Here is a 27,651-nt window from a genome sequence, read left to right as displayed (position 1 = left end):
GTTGCTCCAGAGATACCAATTGTAGTGAATTAGCGCTTGTGAGGAAGTGGTTCAGTAGGTTCGTTGCATAACCAGTGCTTGCAAGAATTGTCAATGAGGCGTGAAATTCATATTTCTCTCTCAGCTCCTCGCTGTTGACCTTATAGCCAGTCTTCATGTTTTCAAGATGGAAGACCGATAGTACTTCCCCTCAAGTCTTCCAGTGCAACATGTCTCATTTAGGGTTACAGAATATTTCATTAAAGAGTCATTAATATAGTATTCAAAGACTGGTTATAAAAGATTTATTAGCTTCACCAGTAAAAAAAAGACAGCAGTGTGATAGAATAGATTAAAGCCATGGTTTTATATACATGGTGTGAAAGAACAGTAAACCGGAAAGAGAAATGCATGTTTATACATCTTACTAGGAGTGGCTAAGGGAGAAACCAGAGTCACTGCTGTTCTAAACTGAGATTGGCTCTTTGAAGACAATGGTTTTAGGGTTGATTCCCACGCTTTTGGTGGTGTTGTGGGTTTTGTAGATGCCGATCAGACGGTCAGCAATCTCAAACATGTTGTTCCTCAGGGAGATGATGATGAACTGAGCGTTCTTGGTTTGCTCCTGGAGAGAGAGGGAGTAGGGGAATAAATTAACATTCAATCATCAAATGATAAATCAAAGGCTGTAAATCTCAAGTATCATGTTTTTCCTGTGGTTATGTGAGTCAAGCTCTTTTAAAAAAGTGGCCTGGGAGGAATTAACCACCAACCGCCTAGACAGGGAAAAAAACAATGGACAAACATGCTGCCAACAGAGGGCTTTGCAAAACAGGGGATTTGTCACAATAGGCTGTACACCTTAGCACAGCTCCTTCAATCTCCCATTACACAACACTAACGATTAACATAGATGGGCTGACCCCATGTCCCTCACTGAGTCAACTAGGAGTAGAATGGCAATTACTATTCAAAGCTGTTGCATGTGAAATACTCACATAAATGTAACAGGCCACGATGGAGACGTTCTTGAAGTCCAGGGCTGCATCAATCTCATCCATGAAGTAGAGAGGCGTGGGCTTGAAGTGGTGCAGAGCAAACACCAGGGCCAGAGAGCTCAGGGTCTTCTCTCCTCCAGACAGGTTGAAAATCTTCTTCCAGCTCTTCTTAGGGGGACGCACACTGTGGCCATGGACAGAGACAAGAGGATGAGCAAGGGGTATTCATACATTTAATGAATACAACAATAAAATTAGGGGAAACGAGGTTGGAAATAGGTCAATTTCAACATAAAAATATGTTATAAACAACGGGATGGGCCAGTGTCTGCTGACCTGAACATGATGCCCTCAGAGAAGGGGTCCAGGCTGTCGACTAGCTCCAGCTCAGCGTCACCCCCTAGCGTCAGCATCTGGTAGTTCTCCTTCAGCTTGTTGGTGATGATGTTGAAGCCAGCCATGAACTCGTTGAGTCTCTGCTTGCGCAGGTCCTCACAGCCACGCTTGAAGTTGTCTCTCTCTGTGGTGATCTCATCCAACTCAGCCACACGCTTCAGGTACAGTTCCTCCTACAGAAGATTGAAAACAGTTATTTTAATTTGTACTGGTCCCCCATCATTGTGTTTACTTGATAGCTACCTACACAAATAGCTAGCTAGAACAAAGTGTTAATAAGATAAATTCATTAAAAAGATTAAAAGCAATACAAATAAAAGTTCTCCAGTAGGCATCTACACGACTCACAACGATTACTTTTCTCTTAGAGGGAAAGAAACTAGACGAGTAAAAACATGGTGGCAAGGTGCTTGGTTAGACCTACATCTGCATTGCTTGCTGTTTGGGGTTTTAGGCTGGGTTTCTGTACAGCACTTTGTGACATCTGCTGATGTAAAAAGGGCTTTATAAATACATTTGATTGATTGACCAAGAGAGAGCTGGGTGTGTACCTTCTTCTTGTACTCTGCGATGGCTCCCAGGTTGGGCTTCATCTGGGCACAGCGGGCCTCCATTAGGGAGATCTGGTTGGTGATGACGTCAGGCCCCTTGATGGCCGCCAGGTCAGCAGGGGTCAGCGCGGGCAGCGCCTCTGCTGGTTTGTCCTCAATGGCATGAAGGGAAAGCTTAGAGGCCTAGGGAGGACAGGACACGGATGGTCAGTCCTAGCTCTGAATTTGCCGATAGCTACTTGATGAAAATGTACTTACTATGACTGATATGTGGCTGTCCCACCTAGCTATCTTAAGACGAATGGACCAACTAAGTCACCCTGGATAAGAACATCTAAATGACTAAAATATAAATAGCAGAAGAGAAAAATATATGGGTCTGTCAGATGATACCAGGTAATGCAACTAGCAGGATGGTTGGTAGACCTCTAGACACACCAAACCAAGCGTGAATCTCACATGCACACAAAATACAAGGCCCTGCCACCCACCTCTCTCTGCCAGTGTTTGATCTTGTTGGTGTGTTCAGTGATGGAGGTGTCTATCTGCTCCACTCGGAAGCGGACGCCGAGGGACTCCTCCTGCAGAGCGTGCTCTTGCTCCTGCAGGACCTTGATCTCCCTCACCACCCTTTGGTGCTGCTCCTGCACCTCCGGCAGTGCCGCCTCAGCCTCCTGGCAGGCTTTCATGATCTCCCCAGCCTCCTCCTCCAGCCTCTTCAGATGCTCTGTCAGGTCTCCCAGGCTCTTCTCATTTTCCACCAGCTCCCCCTCCAGGTGACTTACACCCTCTTCACACTTCTTCAGGTTACTGTGTGGAGGGAGGGGAGCAGCAGCCATTAGGGAAAGCTCAGATAAGCCCCAGTAACAGAGTCACAACCAGAAGCCTTTGCCCGATGGGAGCTGAATGTGTGTGCACACGTGTATAAACACTTACCGCCCTGCGGTCTTGATGGCCACCTGGGCCTTGGTGATGGCTGAGGAGCAATCGTCCAGCTCCTTGTTGACCATGTCCAGTTTGTCCTGCTGGGCCTTAAGCTTGTGGCTGTTGATGTCCACAATGAGGGTGTGGAGCCTCTTCACCTCAGCCTCCACCTTCCCTGCCTTACTTGAGGCTGCCTCAAAGTCTGAGAGAGAGGAGGGGCAGAGGGAAAGTGGGAGAGAGGCGGGAAATAATTTATTTATATGCAAGACAGGAGCGGGGTTAAGCCTCAAAGGTCTAGTGGGGGCAAGTGTAAATTAGGGGTGTGCTGAGTAATCAGACAAAATCAGTATTGTAACGCATATAGAGAACCTTCTGAATATGACATGACTATTTTTTGTAATTATACGTGATCGGCGAAAAGTCATTTTCAGCTGCCTGCACACATCTCACCATCACTCAGTGTGGAGAAGGGTGCAACTGCATTTGGGAATTCCTGCATCTACAGGAATCCTTCTTTATACTTCTATTGGTCCATTTTTAAACTGACTCCAGTACATAGGCGGGAGACAGTGGCGCTCCAGTACAGTTTGGTAGGCGTGTGCGAAGGACACTGCCAGCTAGTCCAAAAGGAGGACTCCAGTGCACAGCAAGCGGGAACGTCACTGTGCTAGATGGCTAACAAGCAAGCTAGCTAGCACAGCGTCACCCCCACCGGCTGTGTACCGGAGTAGACACAGGTAGGGCTGTGTACCGGAGTAGACACAGGTAGGGCTGTGTCCTTCACCCCCACCTGTCGGCACTGTTTTCCCACAGTTCTGTTATCGACAGTGAGGGCAGGTGTCCAGCAGGCGGGAGCGAAGGACCTTGTCTACTGGTACACAACAGGCAGGGACGGGGTGTACATGAAGGAACCAATGGGATGCTTGAGAGGGGCGTTCCTGCAGATGCATATTGGCGATTTCGGCTGTCTAAAGAAATCTGTGGGGTGTAGGTTGAGCAGTGTCAGGAGAGAAAGGTTTTGCTCTTTTTGAAGGTGAAACAATACATGGGGCAAGCAAATACCCTAAATCTGTCTGGAATAAATGCAGGCAGCAGTAGCCAGCCATGCATTATTTCATAGATCATTTAATAGGACTAAGTAAATCATGTGCATTTTCAGCAGTTGGGATAATTGATTTGAACAACGTGTGAAGGAGTATAGCGATAGCGCAGTAAAGAGTACTTGGGGTACAGGCTTTACCGGCATTTAAAGCGCAAGTCCGGGTTTTCCGATCACAAGTAAATACAATTACGAGTATCAAGTGTGATAAAACGGATACAAGTATGATGAGATGTGCACACCCCTAGTTGTATGTACCAGTTGTTTCCGCAGCAAACCCATGAGAGAGAATGCCTAGTGGAGTCAGACTGGGGTTCACTGTAGCAAAGCTCAAATTGAGCCAGATCATTGTCCTGAAGACTGGAACTGACACAGAGTGTAGCCTGCAATTTCTAAGTAACTTCAACTTCATAAAGTTAGTTGGGTTTCAAAGTTCTCACCTTTCTGGAAGTCCTTCAGGCTCTTCTCCAACTGTTTCTGTTGTTTCTTGTCAGGGGCAGCTGCCTGGACATTGGCCTCCAGCTCTTTAATCTGAGGCTTCAGGTGAGCCTCCTGCTCTGCCAAGCTCTGAGCAAAGAAACACACACGGTCAAACACAGCCTCACCTGCAATCACCAGCCTCCAGTGTTGTAGTACTCTCAACTCAAGTCCTGATTTTCATGACTGTTGATGTGGACTCGCCTTCCCGTGACATGTATTTGCACGTGGACTCGATAGGCTACTATGATAAGCAGAATATTAGCAGCATTGGGTGCACAGAGCAGTGAGGGTTTGGTTGTCTAGGCGAAGGGAGCAAGCGATGAGTGTGGGCGACAAGCAGGCTCCCCTGTAACCACTAGTCACCAGCCTACTATTTAGCTTTGCCTGGTTAAGAAATAAACTGCTTTACAAAAATGAAAACCAAAGCATTGAGTTTAAAAGTAAAACAGTCTTTCCCCTGCATCCCATGGCCAGGTTCTGACAAGTCCCTTCACTTTTCACTCTAAAAAAAGAAACTACACAAATATCAGTCAATTAAAAAAAGTACCTGAGCGCCTGTTACAATTATTGCAAATAATAATCTGGTCAATCTGACAGGAGCAATAGCCAATTCCATCTAGAGAACATTTACCCCATCAAAACATTACTGATTTGACATAACTATTGAACATTCGGCCTAAAATAAATAAAAAAATGTGTATGAAGGACTTCTGGGTTTCATAGGCTATTGCATATGGCAGGCAATTATGACCATTAGGCAACAGGAGAAATCTTTGCATTACTTCCATTCTCACATAAATCTTCCGCCAATAGTTGTTGCTGGGCACATTTCTTCTACCAAATCAAGAGGGGCTCATCTGGTAAGACGAGCATCGAGCCAGCACAAAGAACAAACTCCGTAATCAAAATACCAAATACGTCCAAATCACTAGTTTTGCTTTCCAAAGTTTTCCTGCAGATAGCGCAGTGAGTGGCACAATGTCAAATATGTAACAGAAAAATAAAGACGGGAACTAACTGCAAAGTAAATATTTATTAAAAATGACTTCAGCCATAGGGACTCGTGACTCGACTACAACACTGCCAGCCTTACATACATTCAGCTTTACCTAAACAAGTCTGATGAACAAGAATTACACCAACGTCGAATACATTTCATATCTGTATTGTGTATATAACCTGCATGCTGTTGGTGTATTTCTCCAGGGTGTTCTTCATGTCTCTGAGCTGCTGTCTGAGTCGCTGGACTTTCTCCTCCAGCTGCAGCTTCCTCTCCTGGCAGCCCTGCAGCTGCACCACCTTCTCATTCAGCTTGCTCTCCATACGGTCCAGCTGACACAAAAAGACAGTAGGTCATTTAACCACAACAAAGCTTAAAGTGAGCCGTAGCAGTGATTGGAGGCCAGAGAAAGCTCTAGAAGAGTGTCCAGAAGATCTCCCACCTCCTGCTGGGTGACCTCAGTGCCGATGGAGGAGCCCATCCTGCCCCGCATCACTCTCCCTCCACCTCCAGTCATGGTGCCTGAGACGGGACAGAGCATAGTGTCAGACATGTCATCCATATAGACCATCTATAGAGAAACACTGAGAAGAGATGAGCTCCAGCTCACTCGGTCTACCCACCAGCCATCTCTATGATCTGTCCCTGCATGGTGACCACCCTCCAGCGCTTGTCCTTCTGGAAGGCAAGCCGTGTTGCCTGCTCCAAGTCCTTGGCCACCAGGGTGTCCCTCAGGGCAAAGTAGAAGGCTGGCTTCATACTCTCATCCTGCACCCGCACCATGTCAAACAGACGAGGGATGTTCTCTGGGGTGGAGATGGGCCCCATCTTGTTCTCCCACACCTTCATCTGAGACGGGAAGAGATTGGATGGTCCAAGTGTTAGCTACAATGTGGGACATACAAAACTCTTGGGGGGGAAAAAAAACAAACTATTGTAGGGTTTTACAGTTGAGTGTAAAGGCTTTGTACCAGTTGTCTCCGCAGCAAACCCATGACAGAGAATGCCTGGTGGAGTCAAACTGGGGTTCACTGGAGCAAAGCTCAAATTGAGCCAGATCATTGTCCTGAAGAATTGAACTGACAGAGTGAAAAACCTCCTTTATCAACCATGCATTAGCACAAATCTATGAGTAAACCATGCGTGGGATCATTTCCACACAATATGAATGTTTGCTTGACAGTGTGTGTGTTAATTGATGCACAGCCATGACCATCTGTACGCCAAGTGATGGAAAAAGGGTCAAGCGTTGAACAGGGAAAATATGTTGAAAATGTGAGTAATAATTCAATCCTTTTTCATTGTATTTCTATTGTGAATTCATGCAACATATCTTGACAGGCTAGCTATAATCATAATATGACCACAGTGTATTTGTTAGGATAATAAATCCATATAAAGTGAAGTTACAGGCATGTGTGAAAGTGACACCATTGTTGAAATACTATAGAAGACTGAGATAACAGGAAATTGAGTGAGAGAAGGCTGATATTGCTCGGTTAGAAAATGTCAGATGCTGCACTCCGCAGAGCGCATTTTTAGAGATAGGTGGGATGTAAAAATAAAAACAAATTGACAGTCCAGATTAGCTTATCAGATCTCATTTCACAAAACCACATTTTTTTGCGAGGATTTGAGACATGCTTTAAAAAGGAAAACGCATGCCATTCTGGTGCAGATCTAAGCACTATCCACCCTCAGGGTTTTGGCAACGGGCACTTTTCAACAGGAGCTTGCCAATCGGCATCACAGCCCTGGATGAGCCCATGTTTTGGATGCAATCGTCAGAAAAACACACCATCGCATCAGAGGTTGAAGTCAAGAGGGGTTTCTTTGACATGATGCCATCAATGGGTTCCCAAATACGAACGGAGCAGTAGATGGCCCACATGGGCATAAAAGAAACCATCCCAAAATGATTTCAACTATGTGAACAGAAGGTTTCGACACTTAAAGGGCAGGTAATAGGTTACGTGATGCGCAGAAGCTGCTGTGGCCAGGTGGAACGCACGTCTCGTTCATTCTGCAGAACAGAAATGTTGGTCTAAACACTTCCAGGAGGGAGCTGTTGAGGATGGATGGCATATTGGTGAGTGTTATCTATATTTGCCATTGCCAAAACAACTTCATTGTCGTAACGGTCCTTTCTTTATAGCCATGTCTTCATTTTTACTGGTTAAACTGAATGAGCCAAAAACTTTTTTGTTGTACTCTGACACTAGCACCTCCATTTCAGTCTCTGAAATAAAAATCTAAACAGTTTTTTTTTTGGTTGCGCTGTTGTATTTTAAGGTACGACATTGTATATTCCCCACAGGCATTAAAGGGATGATTTTGACCATATATGGTTAATTACAGGCTTTTCTAAATGGAAATAGCCAAGGTTGTGCACAATTACTGAGAACAATTGGTATTTATCAGTGGTTCTCTCCTATCGGTGTGCATATGATGCTTGTAGGATTGTTTGATAAATCACACTTTCTATGCGTACGAACATTCTAAATTCCGTTCGTAAGTAGTATTTTAGTTTCTATGCAATATTGACAAAAGACGCCCCAGGTGTTTGAGTTGTCCTCACCTTGTCCAGGCCGATAAAGGTGGCCACACCGATATTCTGGGCCTTGAGGAAGTTGACACATTTCTGGGCCGTGTCGATGCTGTCCACCAGGATGTTGTCCAGAGAGCCACAGCTGGATGAGATGGCGATGTCATACTTCTCATCGATGGCCCCAAGGTCACCCTGAAGGGACAAGAACAGTCTCACTGAGTGTGTAGAGGGGTATGTGTATCTCTCAGCTGCCACATGTGTAGCCCATGTGTCAAACTCATTCCACAGAGTGCTTAGTGTCTGCCGGTTTTTGCCCCTCCCTTGTACTTGATTGATGAATTAAGGTTACAGATTAGTAAGGAACTCCCCTCACCTGGTTGTCTATGTCAGAGGTTCCCAAACTTTTTTACTCAGGCCCCCCTTCCAGCATTAGGGAAAATCCACCCCGGCACACCACGTCTATTTCTATGAGCACTTCTCATGCCACAAACTGTTCACACCCCTCTTGTTGGCGGAGTGAACTTTTTGCAGGTTTAAAGCTTATTTCATGCAATTCCACACATTGTCATGCGGTGCAGAGAAAATGTGTCCATTTTAAAGCACATTTTCTTGCAATTCTATAAAATGTTGCCATGTCTAATGTTAAGTCATGTGATATTTGAGTGACAAACATTACAACAAAATCTATGGGCTAAAACATCTAGCCAAAAAGCTTTAGCTGACATGAGCTAGTTGACCTGGACATTTCGGACAAGTTACAGTATAAATAGTGCTAAGGTCTGCAATAACAAGAGGAAAACTGCTGATGCACTACCCAATTTCAAAATTGCACGGTTTGAGAACCACTGGTCTAGGTCTTAATTGAATGTAAAAAAACAAAACCAGCAAACATTATGGAATGAGGTTGACAGCGCTGGTGTAGTCTATACATGCACATGGTCCTCACTAGTCGTCCCAGGATGCCGGAGATCTTGCCGCTCCTCTTCTGCTGCATGAGGGCGTCCAGCACCTTCCCCCGGCTGCGGTTAGAGGACAGGGAGCTCTTGGCCTCCTCCACCTTCTGTCTCAAGTCCCTCACCAGCTCCCTGGCCTGTCCGTCTGCTTGCAGCAGCTGCTCCAGCTCCACCTCATCCTGGAACAGACAGAAATATATGGTCAACACTGGTAGCACACGGTTATCCAGAAACCTGAACTGCATGCATCTTACTGCGACAAATCCCATAGTCCACCCCTAACCTTATGAACCCACTCAACGTTCGAGACCCTCCCACACACACACCAACGTACCTTCTTGAGCTCCTGCTCACACTGGGGTATATTGACCTGCAGCTCTTTGATGGCGGTGCGGCGGTCTCGCAGTGTGTCGGTGGTGGTCTGCAGGGACTGCTTGGCTGTGTTTAGCTGGGTCACAGCGGTGTTGTGGCGACTCAGGTAGATGTCCAGCTCAGACTGGGCCACGTCCTGACAGGAGCGTGTCTCGTTCACAGCCTTACTCAGCTCCATCAGCTCCTTTTCCTTAGTCTGGGGACAGAGTCAGAGGAATAATAGCCACTCTTATGTGATCAGAAATCATAGAATACCAGGGGGAAAGGGATATCAGTCAAATTAAATTAATCAGGAATAGTGTTTCCTACTTCAAATGAATAAGCAATTCCTGATCATGAAAGACACCCACCTCCTTCTCCTGCTGCAGGCCGCTGGTCTCCTCCTTCAGACTCGCCATCACTTCCTTCAGTTTCTCCTCCTCCTTCCCCTTCTGTTTCTCCAACTCCTCCCTGCGTGCAGACGCCTCAGAGATGGTCTTCTCACTGCTGGCCGGCACGTTACGCACCTCCTCCAGCTGACCGAGAGGAAAGATGAGACTCTAGGTGAGATACAACCTTAAGCCAGGAAAGACCAAAATATACAACTAGCAAACAGTTAGGAGCACCTCCATCAGACTGGAAGGCAGTCTGACCCGCACCCCTCTCCAGTGGGCAGGGTGGTGAGCGGGAGTAGAGGAGGCCAAGCTAGCAGGGTTAACTGTTGGTGAAGAGTGAATGTGGCTGCTGGTAGTGTTACAGAAGGCCATACTTCACTACCACACTGCAGAACACGGCTCCCCAGAGACCTGCTCTGTTCTACCCGGACTCCACAACCCAACACCACACTGCCAAATCACAGCCACTGGTGCTGTATCATACAGGCTGCAGAACAGGGGGAGAGAAAATACAGACTTGGAGCATATTGAGTGTGTGAGTGGGGAGAGAGCAAAAAGGGAGCCCATGGAGAGAAAAGAGCATGGGAGAAAGCAAGAGAGGCAGCAGAGCGCCAAGCAGTCATGCCTTGGAGGGTTTCGTGTTTTGAGTTCACAACCCCCTAGTGGCCAACTGAAGGAGTTTATCTTATTAAATAAATCAGGTATACCAGAAACTTCATCAATCCATTTTAATCTCAGCAATGTAACAATATTTTTTTCCTAGGGGGACCTCATGACAGAAAATCTATTTTAAAAAAAATCTATTCAATAGTGTGATGCACACCCTCGCCCACCCAGAGCCAATCCCAAGCAAGTTACTGGAATAGAAATGAACACGCTTGTTTTTGTGACATTGATGCAAGTAAAAATAAAATGTGTAATTACACAATATGGCAATTACTAATAAGGTCATCTGTAAATCCCTGCGCAATGCCTTACCCCGGGTCTCAGCACAACAGGCCTTGTGTTTGTATAGGGAGGGAAATTGTATTACGAGTGGCCGTGTTTCGCTTTGGCCAGGTGACAAAATAAACAGAATAAAAGTGAAGTGTCAGGTCATTGGTGCTGGCCTGTCTTGAGAGGACAGAGCACCATTGTGTTTGTTTAAGAGTATGACCTGTAAGTTATGTAGAACATTCGCCACAACCACAGCCTCCTAACGTATCGATTTGGAGAGCCGCCATAAGCTACACCTACACACAGAGATGGCCCAATATGATAAATGGTAAACGTTACAATACCACCCCCCCCCCCAAATGGAATCACCGAAGCCTCAATTACAGAGACCTGAATTATGTTCACAGCAAAAGGGACACATGCACACCTTCTCCTTGTCCTTCTCCAGTTGTTTCTGTAGTTTCTTGGTCTTACTCTTGGTGTGCTTCAGTTTCTCTCGGACCTCCACATCCTGCAGGTCCAGCTGGGTAAACTTCTCCTTCTGGCCCTCAATGTACTTGGTCAGCTTGCCTTGTTTCCTGAGAGAAATCACACAACATGGACATTATGGCAATCAAACAAATTACTGCTAATTTTGCTTTTCTGTATTGCTGGTCACCAGCAGGTCTATGAACATTCTCCATTTCATAACATTATTGCACTGAAGACTGACAGTCACTTTACGACTATACTTTGTTCATCAATGTATTTTTGGTATCAATTTCCATGTAAGCAACAAAAGCCATGAATAACAAATGAAAAATACAAAGCCTACTTCTCCACGTTTTTCAGGTCTCGGTTCTTCTTCTCCATTTCCTCAGCGATGTTGTTGTTTTTCTCTGTGAGTTCCTTGGTGTCATATTGGATCCTCTGCTTCTCCTCCTCTTTGTTTGCCACTCTCTTCTGGAGGTCATGGCTGACAACAAAGAAACAATCACACTCTGGTCAACCAGGACATATGAACTCTAAAAAGTTACCATCTGTGTTAACGGCATCCAACTATAGCAAACCTTCCTCCCAGATTCTTTCAAACCTGATTTCTTGTTAGTAAAAAAACACTAAATATAGCAAGCCTCTGTGTGGTTGTAATACTCACACATAGTATTGGCAGAGCTGGCTCTTTTGTTTGAAAATATCATTCTCCAGAGTGAGGAACTCCACAGCTGTGTTCTTCTCTCCCTCCAAAGCAGTCTTCTCCTTCTCCACCATTTTGACCCTGTTTAGCTGGAAAACAAACAGTCTGTAAAATGATACAACAGGAAGACAGAGGCTATAGCACTTTGACTTAAACATTCATGCTGAATTATCACAAGATCAATCCCTGAATACATAGGAGTTAACTTTTGTTCCTTCTCAGGCGTGCTTAGAATTTTGTTTTGTACTGATTGACCATGCCCGACATTCATTGATAAATTAAAGTTAGACCCTGAGCTTTCCCAACAAGTACAATTTTACTCCAGTCTAAGGTTAATTTGGCTTCAGTACCAAAATTATGCCCTTTTTATTCAGTCAAATGGCATACGTGATTTGGTCAAATGTGGACAAATACAGAGTAAAAGGAAAAGATATAACTCGGATAAAGGCAGTAGTGTGATAGAATCCTAAACAGCACAATGCCATCCTGAGTCTAATAAGATGGACAGTCAAAACTGGTCATGCCTCAACACAGCATTTGACCCTGTGTATGTGTTTTTTTTTACTGTGATATCTACTGCAGGTGTTGCGTTAACAAAGGATACTACGTTTTTCACAGAGAAAGCTGCAACGCATATTTTATTTATCTTGCTGCGTTTGGAAACGCAGATCTAAAATGCTTCTTATTGTAAATTCTGCTCTGCTTCAGTCAGGTTTTGTTCCAAATCATGAATGTAAAAGGACTGAGCATTAAAGGAAGAAATTTGGGCTCCAGTTTCACTTCACCACTTGGATGAAATATCTTTGCTCTCATCTTGCTCAATCAAATTCCACCATTCACAAACCGACATTGGATCACCAGACAGCACTCTGAGTGATGTGTACTTTTCTCTGGTAGTTTTAGCAAGTTAAAATGCTAGACTAACTAGGAAATGTAGATGGCTATATCCTTTCTATGATAAACATCTGAAATGATGGCTATGCATTGTTTTTGCAAAAAACACCTTGCTTTTTCCATTGTAAAGTAATTTACTTGTCTGTTAGCGTTGCACTTGTTCTCATCTGATGAAAAAAAATAAAAAGCTATTTTCTGCTGAATGTGTTGCACTAATGTATTTTGTGTAAAGAAAATGATTAGTTGCACCCCCCCCCCCCCCCCAAAAAAAACACCTGGCTTTCAATATAAAATTTCAGGTGATATGATTTTTTTTAAAATGCAGATTTTTTTTTTGGTCTCCATTATGAAAATGCAGATTTCTGAATACTAAAGAGACCCGACTCAGTGGTGGACAAAGTACCCAATTGCCATACTTGAGTAAAAGTAAAGACACCTTAATAGAAAATGACTCAAGTAAAAGACACCCAGTAAAATACCATTTGAGTTAAAGTATTTGTTTTTAAATATACTTAAGTATCAAAAGTAAATGTAATTACTAAAATGTGCTTAAGTATCAAAAGTATGAATCATTTCTAAATTACTTATATTAAGCAAACCATTAGGCACAATTTGTTTTATTTACAGATAGCCAGGGGTACACTCCCAACACTCAGACATAATTTACAAACGAAGCATTTGTGTTTAGTGAGTCCGCAAGATCAGAGGCAGTTGGGATGACCTCTTCATAATTATGGGAATTGGACCATTTTCTGTCCTGTAAAGCATTCAAAAAGTAACAAGTACTTTTGGCTGTCAGGGAAAGTGTACAGAGTAAAAAGCACAATTTTCTTTAGGAATATAACTGTCAAAAATATGAATAGTAAAGATAGCCCCCAAAAACAACTTAAGTACACGAAAGTATTTTTACACCACTGCTCTGACAACTGTAAAGCTTCATGAACCAAAAAGTCTAAATCATGTTACCCATGGAAAATAATAAAATATGTTCAAGTAATAAAAACAATCACAAGACTGATCAATTAGTTAATACATTACAGCACAAGGATAATTATTTTATTTTTTTTGCAAACAGGCCTAATTAGTGATGTGAGAATAGTGTAGCCTGCAAGAGATTTACTGAACCGGCTGGCTTCAACTGTCATCCAGTATTTCACTTCAAATGAATTGCTACCCTGTTAACCTGGCTGGCACACTGTAGCTCCAACACCATACCCAAATAACAATATGTCACTAGTACTGCAATACAAATAAATATACTAACAAAATCTGGTAATTATCAGCCAAACTTCACCCCCTGCTCACATAATTACTAACACATTTCTAATAAAATCTAATTCGGGGCTGTTCATCAAATGCCTTTGATAAAAATAAAAAAAACTATCACTCTTGCATCCTGTTCTTATTTCTTGGCTCACCCCCCTATTAAAAATAATAATTAAATGACTGATTGCATTGCAATCGTTTTTGGCACAACAATCAAAAATGTAACAAATAAGCATGAGGGATTAGCCTAGACACAGCGATCTCTGAGTAGAGGGTTGTGTGTGTGTGTGTGTGTGTGTGTGTGAGAGGGGTGGAGGGATAATTTGCTGCCTTGTAAGGAGAGGCAGGTGTCAGGCCAGGGGCATTCAGCTTGGCCAAGACACAGCATACCTCACAGTGAAACAGCCCCCTAACACACCCTATACACCCCCACAGCAGAAACCATCAATTTCAAAAAGTAAAAACATGTATAAATGTATGCAATTATTATTTATTTAATTTTTTTCAAATACAACAAATGGACCAATGTCTTGTTACTGGGGTTGTTTCTCACCTTCTCTCCCCTCTGCTCGTTGAGGAGCTCCACACGGCGGCTCAGGGTGTGGATGGGCTGCTTCAGACGGCAGGAGCCAATGATGTCCTCAAGGTATTCCAGCATGCCCTCGTCATGCGCCGTCTGCCCCTTGGGCTTCATCATGGCTATCTGCTCCACCTCACCCTGACCAATGCACAGGGAGGGAGGGACGCAAGCAAGGACACACGGTATGTTATAATACTGTATAATTTATGGTGGGAAGAAGCTATAACAACCACACACCTTGGATCAATTTCGTGTTCGAGACCACCTGATTCCCATCCTAGAATTGACATGGGTAGATGGGTGGTTTGTCCTTGAAAAGCAATGAGGGGAAAAATACACCCTCCCGCAAGCGAGTTAAAATGCAATTCAAACTAACCTGGGCTAAAACCAGAAAGAGAGCAACTTCTGTGTGAATGTCAAACAGCAATTTTGTTCTTGATGATTTGAAATAAAATGCTTGCTCTGCTCACTAAAGCATTGAGGAAACTTTGCTGGTGTTATGATAACCCCTCATAAAAACACTGTTTTTCAACCTCTCCGTTATGATAATATATCCCTACAGTTTATGGGCAGCCAGTCATATGGGCTTTTTGCAGTACATTTTGGAGTTGTGTGTACTGTACTTCTCACACACCTTCCCAACCCACACACACCAGAGCCTCAAATATTAACTTTCACTGCACATAACTGTACCCACAACACAGACAAACCACTAGCCCACATAAAATGTTTGTCCATATCCATGACAAAATAATGCAAGGCAAAAAGGGAATAACAATCACTAAAACATCATCAATTGGAACCACTACAATAAAAGTTTTACATTTGATGAGGTCAAGAAAGAAATACATCTGGCAAATGTAACTGGTGCCTGTGTTTTAATAACATTATTAATTTCCTTTCCATGTCATAGACAAGGTGTAGTCCTTGACTTAACAGTCCTTGAAACATTTCTGAAAAACACAAGCCTAAATACTGGCCTACATATTAAGATGGACCAATCTTGTTTTAATCCTGTGTTGAGATCCCCCCCACACACAATTAAACACAAAAAAACTATACATGGGGGGAAAAAGCTGACAAGTGCACTAAATAGGCAGATTCCCCTGAGTGACTTTAGAGAACAAACTAAAGCTTCTTGCCTAAGTCAGAACAACCCTGTCATATTCAATGAGCTCCAAATCACTTAACATTTCAGCAGAGATGAAGAAAACAGCCCAAATCAAGACAGGACAGAACCTACATCTTCTCACAAAATAGATATCAGATATAGCACAACAACTAGTGTTTACCCAATACTCACTAGTCAATAAAAACTAGTAATCTAATTGAGCCAAGAGTTGATAGGTACTAGAAAACCAAAAGTGAATTGTGCAACAAGTAGACTGGCTTGTTCTTCAAACAACCCCTGAACACCACAGGATGTTCCAAAAATGTATTAATAAATAAAAATATAAATTCGAAAATGTATTAGTTTGGACCATGACAGACAAAAGCAGCAAATATGACCCAACACAAACAATAAAATGTAATGTCTTTGAAACACACATTGGCATTACATTCCATGAAAGGTAATTCCAACGAAACCCAAACTGAAGACCTAATCATGCACTCAAATTATAGAAATGAAGAGTGGATGCTTGATCCTGCCACACTGAAGCAGCACAGCTAATATTGGGGTTGGGGTCTATTCTCACACCAATATTTACGTGCTGCTATAGCGTGGCAGGTAAAGGGGGCCCAAACTGACCCGAGTCTCTACTAGACAAATCCAGGAATGTTTGATTTTTCTTAAAATACTAAAGCAGCAAATGATGGTTTGCACCTTTTCAACATTGTTTCAAACCATGATGCGCTGCTATAGCAGTCCAAGTCTTTTTCACGTTTTAACAGGTCACTCAGGCATACTACCTGCTTTCCCCTGAGTGAAAGGCTGAGCAGCAAAGCTTTTACAGGATGGGATGTGTGACACAGGAGGGATCAAAGACAAGCTGAAAGGAAAACTAAAAATGAAATATAAAATAAACTACTTAATTACCTGTAAAATCAGAAATCTGTTGTGGTCCAGGTCAATGCCATGGCTACGCAGCAGTGTTCCCACATCTTTAAAAGTGGCCTTCTTGCCATTGATGTGGTAGGACGAGGAATTGTCTTTGCTGGCAGTTCTGGAAACATAGAACTTGCTGTTGGGGATGACTTCGTAGTCATCTCCTTCCTGACTCGGGGGGGGGGGGGGGGGGGGGGGGGAGAACAAGAAACATCAGCTTAGACCCAGTCTTCAGAAAACACTCAAGACAAAAAAAATGCTTAGCAATACAGCCCCCCCCAAAGACAGGTAAGTATCCATCTAAAACACACACATATATGAAAGTGAAGCCTCAACCACAGAAATGTTGCTGTTAACAAATAATGGGGTGATAACAAGTAATAATTTAAGATGTATTTAACTTGCACATTTATCAAAACGTAAGATTCATGTGGTTTATTAACTTCAACTAATTTTGAGACAATAGAAAATAAAATTGTTGTCAAGATATGAAGGAAGGCAAAAACAGAATAGCTATAACCCGTTCCCCCCCAAGTTTTTAATAGAGAAATAAATACTATGCGTATAGGCTTAAAGCTGCAGTGTTAGGAGATTGTTATATTGAATTGGCTCAAAAGACTGCTGGGCTGCAAAGAGATTATTTTACATTAAATGTCAATTATGTAGTTAATTACCTTACTACACCCCCTGTGGTAGTACAATATGTTTTTAAAATCTGGAAAAGTATTTTCCTACCGCTGCATATACAGGATTCTAGGTTTGTACAGAAACGTAGAAACTATTGTCCACCAACATTAATTTAACCACCATTAAACGAAAAAAAAACAAGAAAAAAAAACATCCTTCCCTTTGAAGTTCTTATCAACATAAAATCACAAATAAAGAAACAATGATGGCAAAGTTTGTAATTTACTTGACTTTCAGCTTTAACTTCAAATGGCTATTCCGAGTGTTTGTTGCAGTCATTAGTGTGAAAACACTAAGCCAAATGCATACAAGTCATTTATAGTGAAACCCTAAAAAAACGGATTATTTTATAAACGACAAAACAATTCTGCCCCTTTACCCAAATCGCTTTATAAAATGTAATCGTTTTGGTACAGCTGACCAAGCACAAGTGTGTGTGTGTTACCTTGTCGATAATTTTCTGAAAATGCACTTCCACAGTGCAGCTCTGCACATCCTTGTGTAGGTCAGAGCTGTGAATCAGCACAGAGAGTTTTTTGGATCTGATTTTTTGAGCCCTATAGCCGAACACAAAGAGCATTGAATCTATCACGTTGGACTTCCCACTGCCATTTGGACCAATGATACAGGAAAAGCGCTAGGGAAAGGAGAGAAAGAGAGAAATTAAGAGGGTGGGGGTAAAAATGTATTCACAATCTGTTCAAATCAAACTAAAACCATATTCACAATCCAATTTTAGACCGCTTTGATCATGTAGAAAATGCTGCTGGATTAAAATGGTGGCCCTCTAACCTCAGTGGGTGTATTTAAGAATATATGTTATTTTGCTGCACCTGTGTCCATGATGCAATAAAGAGAGCAACCTTCAGATACAATTTGTTAGGGGGGAAGTTAGCAGAAAATCTATTTGTAGCAGACAAGACACAGCTAGATCACCACTAGTGTGAAAGACACAAGCACAAAGCAAAATGGAGGAGTGTGAGATGCTGCAAACTAGGGAAACAACTTTATCTGGTAAATCTGATCAAATAAAAATAATCAATTAAATTATAACTATCCAAGTACTACTATCACTGAAGATAAAACAAATACAAATAAAAGTTGAGGAAATGGACAACAACCCATACTGATACAATGATTTAAACACAATAAAAACAATTCCTAGTGTCGTAAAAGAGCCAAAACGGGGAGTTGGTATGTTTTTTTCGTACCTTATGGAAAGGGCCCAGAATCTGCTCGCCAGCGTAGGATTTGAAATTCTGATTAACTATATGTGTTATCATCAAGCGAGGAGAGCCTGGTTCATTGGTCATTGCTGGGGGCGGGGGTGGAGGGATGCTACCAAGAATCTCCTCCAAACTTCGATTATCAACAGCATCGGCACCCTCCCTGGGAGCCGGATCTAGGGCAAAGAGTTGAACTTTTATTCCACAGTGCGATTCATTTCAGGTGGGGACACTGGTGTATGGGGGAGGGGTAGTGAAGCAAAAAAAAACTAACAAACAAACATATAAGCATTATAGAGCTAGTCACAGTGGAGGCATAAAGTCTCCAGAAGAAGATCGGATTCTAACTCGCACATTTAACATCTCTGTTCACAAAACTAAATTCTAACAAGAATAACTGAATCATAAACGAAGCCTTTCACAAACGCTCACATTGAAACGTAAATACACAATATGCACTCACCAACGACAAATAATTCTCATAATATTTCGAACATCTGATTCCAAGTCGTTTCCCCCACACCATAACCTACTTTCCATTCCAAACAAATGAATAAAAATCTAGCTTTGCTACAAATGCACACCGATTACGGTACCATATCACAATGACAAAACGCTTGGTCTCAAGTCCATTGTTGTGCTCAGTAAAAAATACAAATAAGCAGTAAAATATGACCATGACAATAGTTTTCGGCCAACAAACGCTCCAACCATAATACTTGCTAAATCAAGAGTAGGCATGTCAAATATGGTTATTGTTTTCGGACGAAGGTCTCTTGACAAACCATTCACCAACGTTAAATAAACCGAAATATATAGAATCGTGGTTATGATTTTCTAACATAGAATCGTTCAAAAGCATTAATATCCAAAAATAAATTACCTTGCAAGTTGCGCAGGCTGGAGACAAAAGCACACACGCTACCATTATAATAATCTCAAAAATCACAAGAGACGTTTATTAATGCCTTGCTTACGTTTGAAAAACTAACCAGCAAGCTTCGTGTTATGAATAACACGACTGTGCCAGTTGGACTCAACCATCACGCACTAACATTCAACAAAACACGTTGCCATTGAGTAGACGCGCAACTTATTTAGATGCAGACACCAAAACACCCTTTGTTACTTACCATTTGTCGGCGGTGCCTCTTGGCCATTGGAGTTCGCTTCTTTAAGGGGTAAGTCCAACTCGTCTTCGGAGTCATCCCGAGGCTGCGACCCTTTCCCTCTAGACTTGGAAGCAGTTGAACTTTTCGACGTTTTGGCTGGCATGATTTAGAATCTAAGGATCTAATTCAAATCACAGGAGTAAAAGTTAAATCCAGTAGGTTCTCTTGTCAATCACCTCTCCACAATTGATAGTCAACGTGAAGCACCCCGTTACCCCCCCTCCGTCATTTCCCCATCACAATCCGCCATTTGATCCAACCTATATTCTTTGCTATACTGAGTTACACCGTCAATTATAAAGTTGCAAATAAATGGCTAGTCTGCTTGTCTGATAAGACCCCAGATCTCACATTGTTTGTTTTAGTTTCTTTGCTAAATATGTATCGTTTTAAACCAATGTTATTAGTGGATATACACGAGGGTCAGAGATGCAACCATATTCTCTAATCGGAAATAGAGAATATTTGACAGCTGCAATTTAACCCCCCCGACGAATAAAAATGAATGAGCTGTCTAACTCAAATCTCTTCTAGTCAAATAACGTGATTATATTGGTCTAAACTGACAACATTCACCAAATTTCACTTCATTATAGAGAAATGAACTGATAAGTGACCGGACAAGTTAAGTGCGTGTAACTAAAATACAAAAATGATGACGTTACAGGCTGTCAGTAACGCCAACCGAGCTCAAAAGCAAAGCAAGCGGTACGGCGAACTAGTTAGCAAAAGATGGAGTTAAATGTGCAAAATAAAGTCATAGCACTGAAGTAGCCAATCAGAGTCAGAGTTACTTTATCATTAGCGCCATGTAGGCTGCACTCAGTAGTCCAAGATGACCAGCTTCAGTTGAAAGTGTAATGTTTAGTTTATTTGACAGATCGATAGTTGTCACTACTAATCTACGATAAGGTTAGCTACAATATGGCTCGCTAAATAGCAATATCACTAACGTCACTGTGTGAATAAATGTCACCTGCTGTGTATAAAAACATTTAACTGACTTAACAGTAGTCTTGTGGGGGGTTTTCGGTAACGTTAGTATCATGCTTCAGTTGTCCACTTGCAATCTAGTTAGCTAACGTTACCGTTATACATGGCAAATATTCATCTAGCGAACGTTTACTTAAACTGGGAAGACGTGGAAATAGCCATCTACTGTATCGTTAGCTAGCTAACACACTATAGCTCGTTATAGACTAATGTCTGGTAATTAGCTAGCTAGCGTTAGTCGGGTTAGAACACTTCGTGATTGGTTAACTAGTTAATTGTAACTAGCCAGTTGGGCTTTGTTAGCCATGATTTTCACGTCAACTGTTAGCCACGAACAAATTAACTACTAGATAGCCAACACACAACTAGAGCACAGATGAATAGGGGAAACCGGTACTTTGCTTACAAGTTAGATAGCTAGTTAGCTAACGTTACTTTGCAATGGCTCGCAAAGTTAACTAATGTTTGCTGTCGTCTGATCACTTCAAGTTAACCAATTAGCTAACTAACTCAACAACCACATGCATAACCGGCTAAAAGTGCCCCCAAACCTGCTGGCAAGTTACTGTAGCTAGTTAACATTAGTTATGGTTTGATAAACTAGCTGTCTTTTAGCTAACTCTTTCGTGTTCAGATACAATGTCAGTTTTACCTTGCGGACGAAGTTCTTGTTGTAACAATTCCCTCTGTATCACCCTATATTTTCAAAAGGTTATTGGAAAACGGTTCTCGATATCGCGAAGCTAAAAAATAAAGTGATTAAAAGTCAACCCTGTGTCAAATCGTTAGCTCGCTGCAAACTCTCTCTCGTAAATGGCGCCTAAACTCTGTTGTCGAACCAAAATTCGTTACAAACTGATGCAAGGAACCATGGATCCTCATTGGTCGAAAAACAAGAATTCAAAAAGAGGGCCGATGACAAGTCTAGTTTTGAGCATCCATGAACTTAAAACAGGTTTTTGCATTCAAGTTAACATTGTGAAGAATAAGTTATATTTTGGTAATGATTTGGGATATTTTCATAAAATAATTTTTGAAAATAGAACGCGCAGTGACGTTTGGGCACTGTTGCCTAGTAACGACGGAAGGGTGTTGTTTACGGTACTGGTAAATGTTTTGTATTTTGATTGTATTAGTTGAAGAGTCGAAAATATGTAAGGGGTAATAAACAAGAGGTTAAGCGTCCTATGGAAAATAATGCACTAGGTGGAAGGTGTGTGCCACGAAGCATTAGCGGAGTTGCATTATTTTCCAGAGAACCCATACGAAAGTTAAAGCCCCGAGTTTATCATACCACGGCTATACTTTAACACAGACTTGCTAGTTCAGCTAACCAAACCATCAGTACTAGCTTGCAATTTTGAAAATCGAATTAAACAAAAGCAATAATATTTTCAATTCGACTTTTGCTTTTAAAAGCAGCTCAAACATTCGTAAATGTATTTTGGCTATCTACTCGGATTTCAGATCAATCTCGTGTGTGTGCCAGAGCGCAGAATAACTGGATAATTTACGAACGTGCAACACCCGTTGAATGACAGGTGTCAGTAAATGTTGGCCAAAAAATGAATTAAATTGTTGCTAGCAGCACAGTTACAGTCACTAACGCTCTAGATAACATGAAAACAGCCTAACTAGCCCTGGTCGGGTGAGTAATGTGGCCAAATTGAGGTGTTCTCTCATTTGTGTCTGGAAGTAGCTAGCCAACGTTAGCCAGTTGGCTTGGGCGCTGACTGCCGTTGTGAGATCAGAACTCTCGGCTCATTCCTCCTCCTCCGCCAACGCTTTGAATTTACGAACAGACAATCTGACAACGCACTCAGACACACTAGAGGCAATTTACGAACGCACCCGTAGAATATGTAATAATTAATTTCATAGCCATTGAATTATACCGTCCATTACAGGGAAACAATATACGCTCTAGAATGCCCTTCAAGTTAATCAGAAACAAGTATTAAACAATACTTGAACAAATTATTCCTTTGTAACATGACATCAAGTCCTAGCAACGTAAGCCTTCGAATCTCTAGAGTTTGTTGCCAAGGAACTCTCGCGATAGTAATTTACACAGCCCTGGTACGTCAGCGAAATTAGAAAATGAGTATCTCTGCCTACGTTTCAGACCATTGCTTGCTAGCTGCATAGCTATCAGTCTATTTTTCTGGTTTTGTCGATTAGTATAATTGTTGAGGAATATATAACCTTATATGTATTAACTATTAGCGGTGGAGCTACTATGGCAACTGGACATGATTAGTTGTCTGCTATCAATTGTAATAACGGTGAAGACTCAGCACGTTAGCTACAGTGAAGGTACCGTAGCAACGACAGACGCTTGTTTGACTAGAGAGGTAGCTAATTTAGCTAGCGTAGCAGCTATTCAAGTAACTATCAACTACTTAGTAGTTGCTATACACGGTCAGTGCCAGCGATATGGCTTCTGCACTCCAAATAAAACATATGCAGGCACAACTTAGCTAACTAGACAACTGTGTTTTTTAAAAATTGATCAGCCAGTGTTACTAGCAAACTGAGTACTATTAGCTATGAATAGCTAGCTACTTAGCTACTCACTTTGCTAATTGTATAGCAAGCTAATACATTCTGTTTGGTAACTAACTGTTATGTCCAATTTTAATGATCGATGACAACCCTTCTGTTTACAGTGAGTGCCTAGTACCTATTTTCTGAAGACTTCACATTAGCCACCACAATGAGATTAAAGACATCATTACTCAAGGAACCAAAACATATCCTTTTCAGTTTTGTGAAAGAACGATACTACAACAGTGCTTTGACCTGATTGTTCGTTTGTTCTATTGAAAAAAAAAGGAGAGTCAGCAATCATTAATAAAAAATATGTTATGAAGTTGTGCCTCTAATAACATACTAGGCCTCCTTTGCTCTGGTCTAGGAGGTATGTGTCCGTTCCTCCACACACGCTCTAACGTCATGGACCAAAGCTAAGGCTGCCTGAGACAAATATGATATTCAGTGCACCACCAGACCTGGGTTCAAATACTATTTGAAAACGTTTAAATATTTTGAGTGTTTGCTCTAGCCTGTCCGGAGTGGCAGATGGGCTGGGGTTTGCAGTTTTGGGACTATTTGAATGGTTAATCAAGCATAGATAACCCAGGTCTGCCTGGCACCTTTGTAAAGGCATGCTTATTGCAACCTGTATGTAGGTGAAAATGTTTTTATATGCTAATTGCTCAGACTTGTGTGTGGATCTGCCCTACCTAAATACAAAGAAAGGTTAATACAGGATCTGTGTTGATTAATTCACCTGAAAAGCAACCACTGTGGTTGAGTCTGTTGCAGTCATCAACCCTGGACCCAGAGAGTTAGGCTACAGGGTGTGAGAACGTTTGTTCCAGTTTAACGCTAACACACCTGGTTCAAGTAATTTAGATATTTTGCAGCAAGCTCTGATCTATTTCCACCTAACCATTGTCCTCCTTAACATCTGGACACATAAAGAGCTTGTGAGCTGTGTGGGCTGGACCACTGCAGATGAACTGTACTCATGCAGTGAGGACCACCAGATCCTGAGATGGAACCTGCTGACCAGTGAGACCAGCCTGGTGGTGAAGCTGCAGGAGGACCTCTTCCCCATCGACCTGCACTGGTTCCCCAAGACGGTGGGAGGCAAGAAGCAGGCCCAGGCTGAGATCTTTGTGCTCACCAGCACTGATGGCAAGTCACCAAAGGGCCCAATAATGATGAGGAATAATACGAGATTTTCTCGTAACAGACTTTGATAATTTGTTTCGATAACTTTATTTATGAAGCACCTTTCATACCTAAAAGCGCTATCTGAAACATGTTTTTGGCACCGCTAACATAGAAGATTAATGTTGCATTTTAAAGCAATGGTAGTTTCTCACATTATTCAACAAGACAGATTGATATTGAATTAGGTAGGTGATAGAGGATATGAGTCCCAAGGTACATAACCGCATGGTCTGTGTGAAATGTCTCTCATTGACCAGAGTGCAATACTACGAAGCAAGCTTCCGTTAGCTGCACATTCTAGGTCAGGCTTCATTCGTACCACAACCGTGGATATTGCCCATCTGCCTGCTTAGCAGGCGTGTAACTTGTTGCACGTGGCTCGTTGAACGCCGAGCTCTTCGTTGAGGCAATGCTGAAACATCAATCTATGGCCAAGTCGGTGCCACATTTTCAGTTGTGCCGAAATCAAAATTAAAGAAAATGTATCTTGCAAATCCAGCAGGCTTTGGTGTGAAATGGGCTTTTCGAAGTGCCATCTTTATTTTATTACTTATCGTTAATGCCGTCTTTGATGTGCTTATCAATGAACAAGCACCTTTTTCCGACTCCTGTCGCTCCTTCTGTCTGTGGAACAGCTTGTTGTGTTGTGGCTATATACACTGCTCAAAAATTAAAGGGAACACTTAAACAACACAATGTAACTTCAAGTCAATCACACTTCTGTGAAATCAAACTGTCCACTTAGGAAGCAACACTGATTGACAATAAATTTCACATGCTGTTGAGCAAATGGAATAGACAACAGGTGGAAATTATAGGCAATTAGCAAGACACCCCCAATAAAGGAGTGGTTCTGCAGGTGATAACCACAGACCACTTCTCAGTTCCTATGCTTCCTGGCTGATGTTTTGGTCACTTTTGAATGCTGGCGGTGCTTTCACTCTAGGGGTAGCATGAGACGGAGTCTACAACCCACACAAGTGGCTCAGGTAGTGCAGCTCATCCAGGATGGCACATCAATGCGAGCTGTGGCAAGAAGGTATACTGTGTCTGTCAGCAAAGCATGGAGGCGCTACCAGGAGACAGGCCAGTACATCAGGAGATGTGGAGGAGGCCGTAGGAGGGCAACAACCCAGCAGCAGGACCGCTACCTCCGCCTTTGTGCAAGGAGGAGCAGGAGGAGCACTGCCAGAGCCCTCCAAAATGACCTCCAGCAGGCCACAAATGTGCATGTGTCTGCTCAAACGGTCAGAAACAGACTCCATGAGGGTGGTATGAGGGCCCGACGTCCACAGGTGGGGGTTGTGCTTACAGCCCAAAACCGTGCAGGAACACCAAGATTGGCAAATTTGCCACTGGCGCCCTGTGCTCTTCACAGATGAAAGCAGGTTCGTTCACACTGAGCACTTGTGACAGACGTGACAGAGTCTGGAGACGCCGTGGAGAACGTTCTGCTGCCTGCAACATCCTCCAGCATGACCGGTTTGGCGGTGGGTCAGTCATGGTGTGGGGTGGCATTTCTTTGGGGGGGCCGCACAGCCCTCCATGTGCTCGCCAGAGGTAGCCTGACTGCCATTAGGTCCCGAGATGAGATCCTCAGACCCCTTGTGAGACCATATGCTGGTGCGGTTGGCCCTGGGTTCCTCCTAATGCAAGACAATGCTAGACCTCATGTGGCTGGAGTGTGTCAGCAGTTCCTGCAAGAGGAAGGCATTGATGCTATGGACTGGCCTGCCCGTTCCCCAGACCTGAATCCAATTGAGCACATCTGGGACTTCATGTCTCGCTCCATCCACCAACGCCACGTTGCACCACAGACTGTCCAGGAGTTGGCGGATGCTTTAGTCCAGGTCTTGGAGGAGATCCCTCAGGAGACCATCCGCCACCTCATCAGGAGCATGCCCAGGCGTTGTAGGGAGGTCATACAGGCACGTGGAGGCCACACACACTACTGAGCCTCATTTTGACTTGTTTTAAGGACATTACATTAAAGTTGGATCAGCCTGTAGTGTGGTTTTCCACTTTAATTTTGAGTGTGACTCCAAATCCAGACCTCCATGGGTTGATACATTTGATTTCCATTGATAATTTTTGCGTGATTTTTGTTGTCAGCACATTCAACTATGTAAAGAAAAAAGTATTTAATAAGAATATTTCATTCATTCAGATCTAGGATGTGTTATTTTAGTGTTCCCTTTATTTTTTTGAGCAGTGTTCTTATAATCCATAGAAAGGTTTTGGAACCTCTATCCCTGGCAATTTGACTGTTAAACTCATTGGTACACTAGCAATGGCTGTTAGTTTGCGTTTCAAATGTCAAAATACTATCACGTGAAAAAAAAGTATTTTGGAAGGCAAATGCGGTCTACTAAATGTGTAATGTGATAGGTACTTTAGTTTCAGTTAATATACATTTTTTTTTAGGGGGGATGAATAACATTTAATCAGTCGTCTTCCTCAAATGAAGAGGACGCCGTCACAATCTTTGTGAGTGGGATGGTATCTGATTTAATTGGTCTTCAATTAAATGCTCAGAAACATTATTCAGGGTAAATGGAGTTAGCCCGGAGTTAGCCTGCCTGGAGCAAGATAGTTCTGAAGGATTCGTTGCCATAGAAATTTACCAGTCTAAAAGGTGAGCCACTTTTGTGGTACCGGTTATCCCGAGTTGAACTCAAGTTGACAGAAGTTACCTCGCTAACTCCTCAAAGCTGATTCAGAGCACAGGATTCTTGTTGTTCTCCTGTGTCTATATCAGCTCTAAACACACAGAGTGGAGATGTACGGCGATGGCAGGCGACGTGTGGTCACAATGTTAATGGCAGTGTAGGGTTGCATAAACACACCCACAAACTGAAGCAGCAATTTTCCCTGGCAGATCATGTAGTCATGAAAACGTTTGCATCTGTCTTTCTGGTACATAATGATTATAGTCATCATATAGGTAATATTATCACAATTGACTGCTTTTTAGAACAAGTCATTGGTTTCCTTTATGGAGAGGCAGTGTTTATGTTTTGAATGTACTAGTCCTATATCTTAACGCACAGCAACTTCAACATTTTTTGGGGAGGGGAGGGGGGATTCCACAATAGTCCGTTGCAGCTTGTAACGGCACATTTTTCTGGTTTCTGTTTTTAATGTCAGTGAAATTTCACATGGCTATGAAATGGTTAAATAGAAACCACAGATGTATAGCTTTGGTGTGTGTGGGGAAAATCTATAGTAACTTTTGTGGCTTTCTCCAACCTCATTTGCTGC

At 42.5% G+C, this 27,651-nt stretch overlaps 2 protein-coding genes across 5 annotated transcripts in view; one reads left to right on the top strand and one right to left on the bottom strand.

The window, feature by feature from the left end:
- Positions 1-267: 267 nt before the first annotated feature.
- smc4 (structural maintenance of chromosomes 4) lies at positions 268-21,491 on the bottom strand. Of its 2 annotated transcripts, XM_021587740.2 has the most exons (23): positions 21,302-21,491; positions 19,618-19,777; positions 18,470-18,660; positions 17,704-17,895; positions 16,563-16,739; positions 14,498-14,662; positions 11,746-11,873; positions 11,425-11,565; positions 11,038-11,188; positions 9,651-9,815; positions 9,263-9,496; positions 8,922-9,107; positions 8,006-8,167; positions 6,051-6,276; positions 5,870-5,949; positions 5,607-5,759; positions 4,388-4,514; positions 2,861-3,050; positions 2,416-2,734; positions 1,925-2,107; positions 1,314-1,546; positions 978-1,161; positions 268-604 (listed from the first exon to the last, which is right to left on the bottom strand). In XM_021587740.2, exons 2-23 carry the CDS (start codon positions 19,757-19,759, stop codon positions 446-448), a joined length of 3,888 nt encoding a protein of 1,295 aa, XP_021443415.2. In that variant the 5' UTR covers positions 19,760-19,777; positions 21,302-21,491; the 3' UTR covers positions 268-445. The 2 variants fall into 2 exon arrangements, with proteins under 2 accessions (XP_021443415.2, XP_021443416.2); XM_021587741.2 differs by lacking the exon at positions 21,302-21,491 and having other exon boundaries at positions 19,368-19,618.
- A 123-nt stretch (positions 21,492-21,614) lies between these two features.
- Positions 21,615-27,651, top strand: part of ift80 (intraflagellar transport 80 homolog (Chlamydomonas)) — a 66,801-nt gene continuing 60,764 nt past the window's right edge. The window contains exons 1-3 of one of the 3 annotated variants that reach the window (XM_036965870.1): positions 21,615-21,750; positions 23,319-23,402; positions 24,130-24,351. In XM_036965870.1, the coding sequence (XP_036821765.1) occupies positions 23,366-23,402; positions 24,130-24,351 (259 nt within the window). In that variant the 5' untranslated portion in view covers positions 21,615-21,750; positions 23,319-23,365. The other 2 variants (XM_021587742.2, XM_036965871.1) reach the window with 2 other exon arrangements.

This window comes from Oncorhynchus mykiss, chromosome 27, assembly GCF_013265735.2.
Source record: "Oncorhynchus mykiss isolate Arlee chromosome 27, USDA_OmykA_1.1, whole genome shotgun sequence".
NCBI lineage: Eukaryota > Metazoa > Chordata > Actinopteri > Salmoniformes > Salmonidae > Oncorhynchus > Oncorhynchus mykiss.
Note: the sequence above shows the minus strand (reverse complement) of the source record. Positions and strands in the feature narration are given on the sequence as shown.

Bases quoted from the DNA above. Each gene is read 5' to 3' on its own strand.
- smc4 (XM_021587740.2), bottom strand. From the start codon at position 19,759: ATGCCAGCCAAAACGTCGAAAAGTTCAACTGCTTCCAAGTCTAGAGGG. The intron at 3,051-4,387 runs GTGAGAACTTTG...CCTCTCTCTCAG, and splicing joins CCTGAAGGACTTCCAGAAAG to ACTTTGAGGCAGCCTCAAGT. The intron at 605-977 runs GTGAGTATTTCA...CTCTCTCTCCAG, and splicing joins TCGTGGCCTGTTACATTTAT to GAGCAAACCAAGAACGCTCA.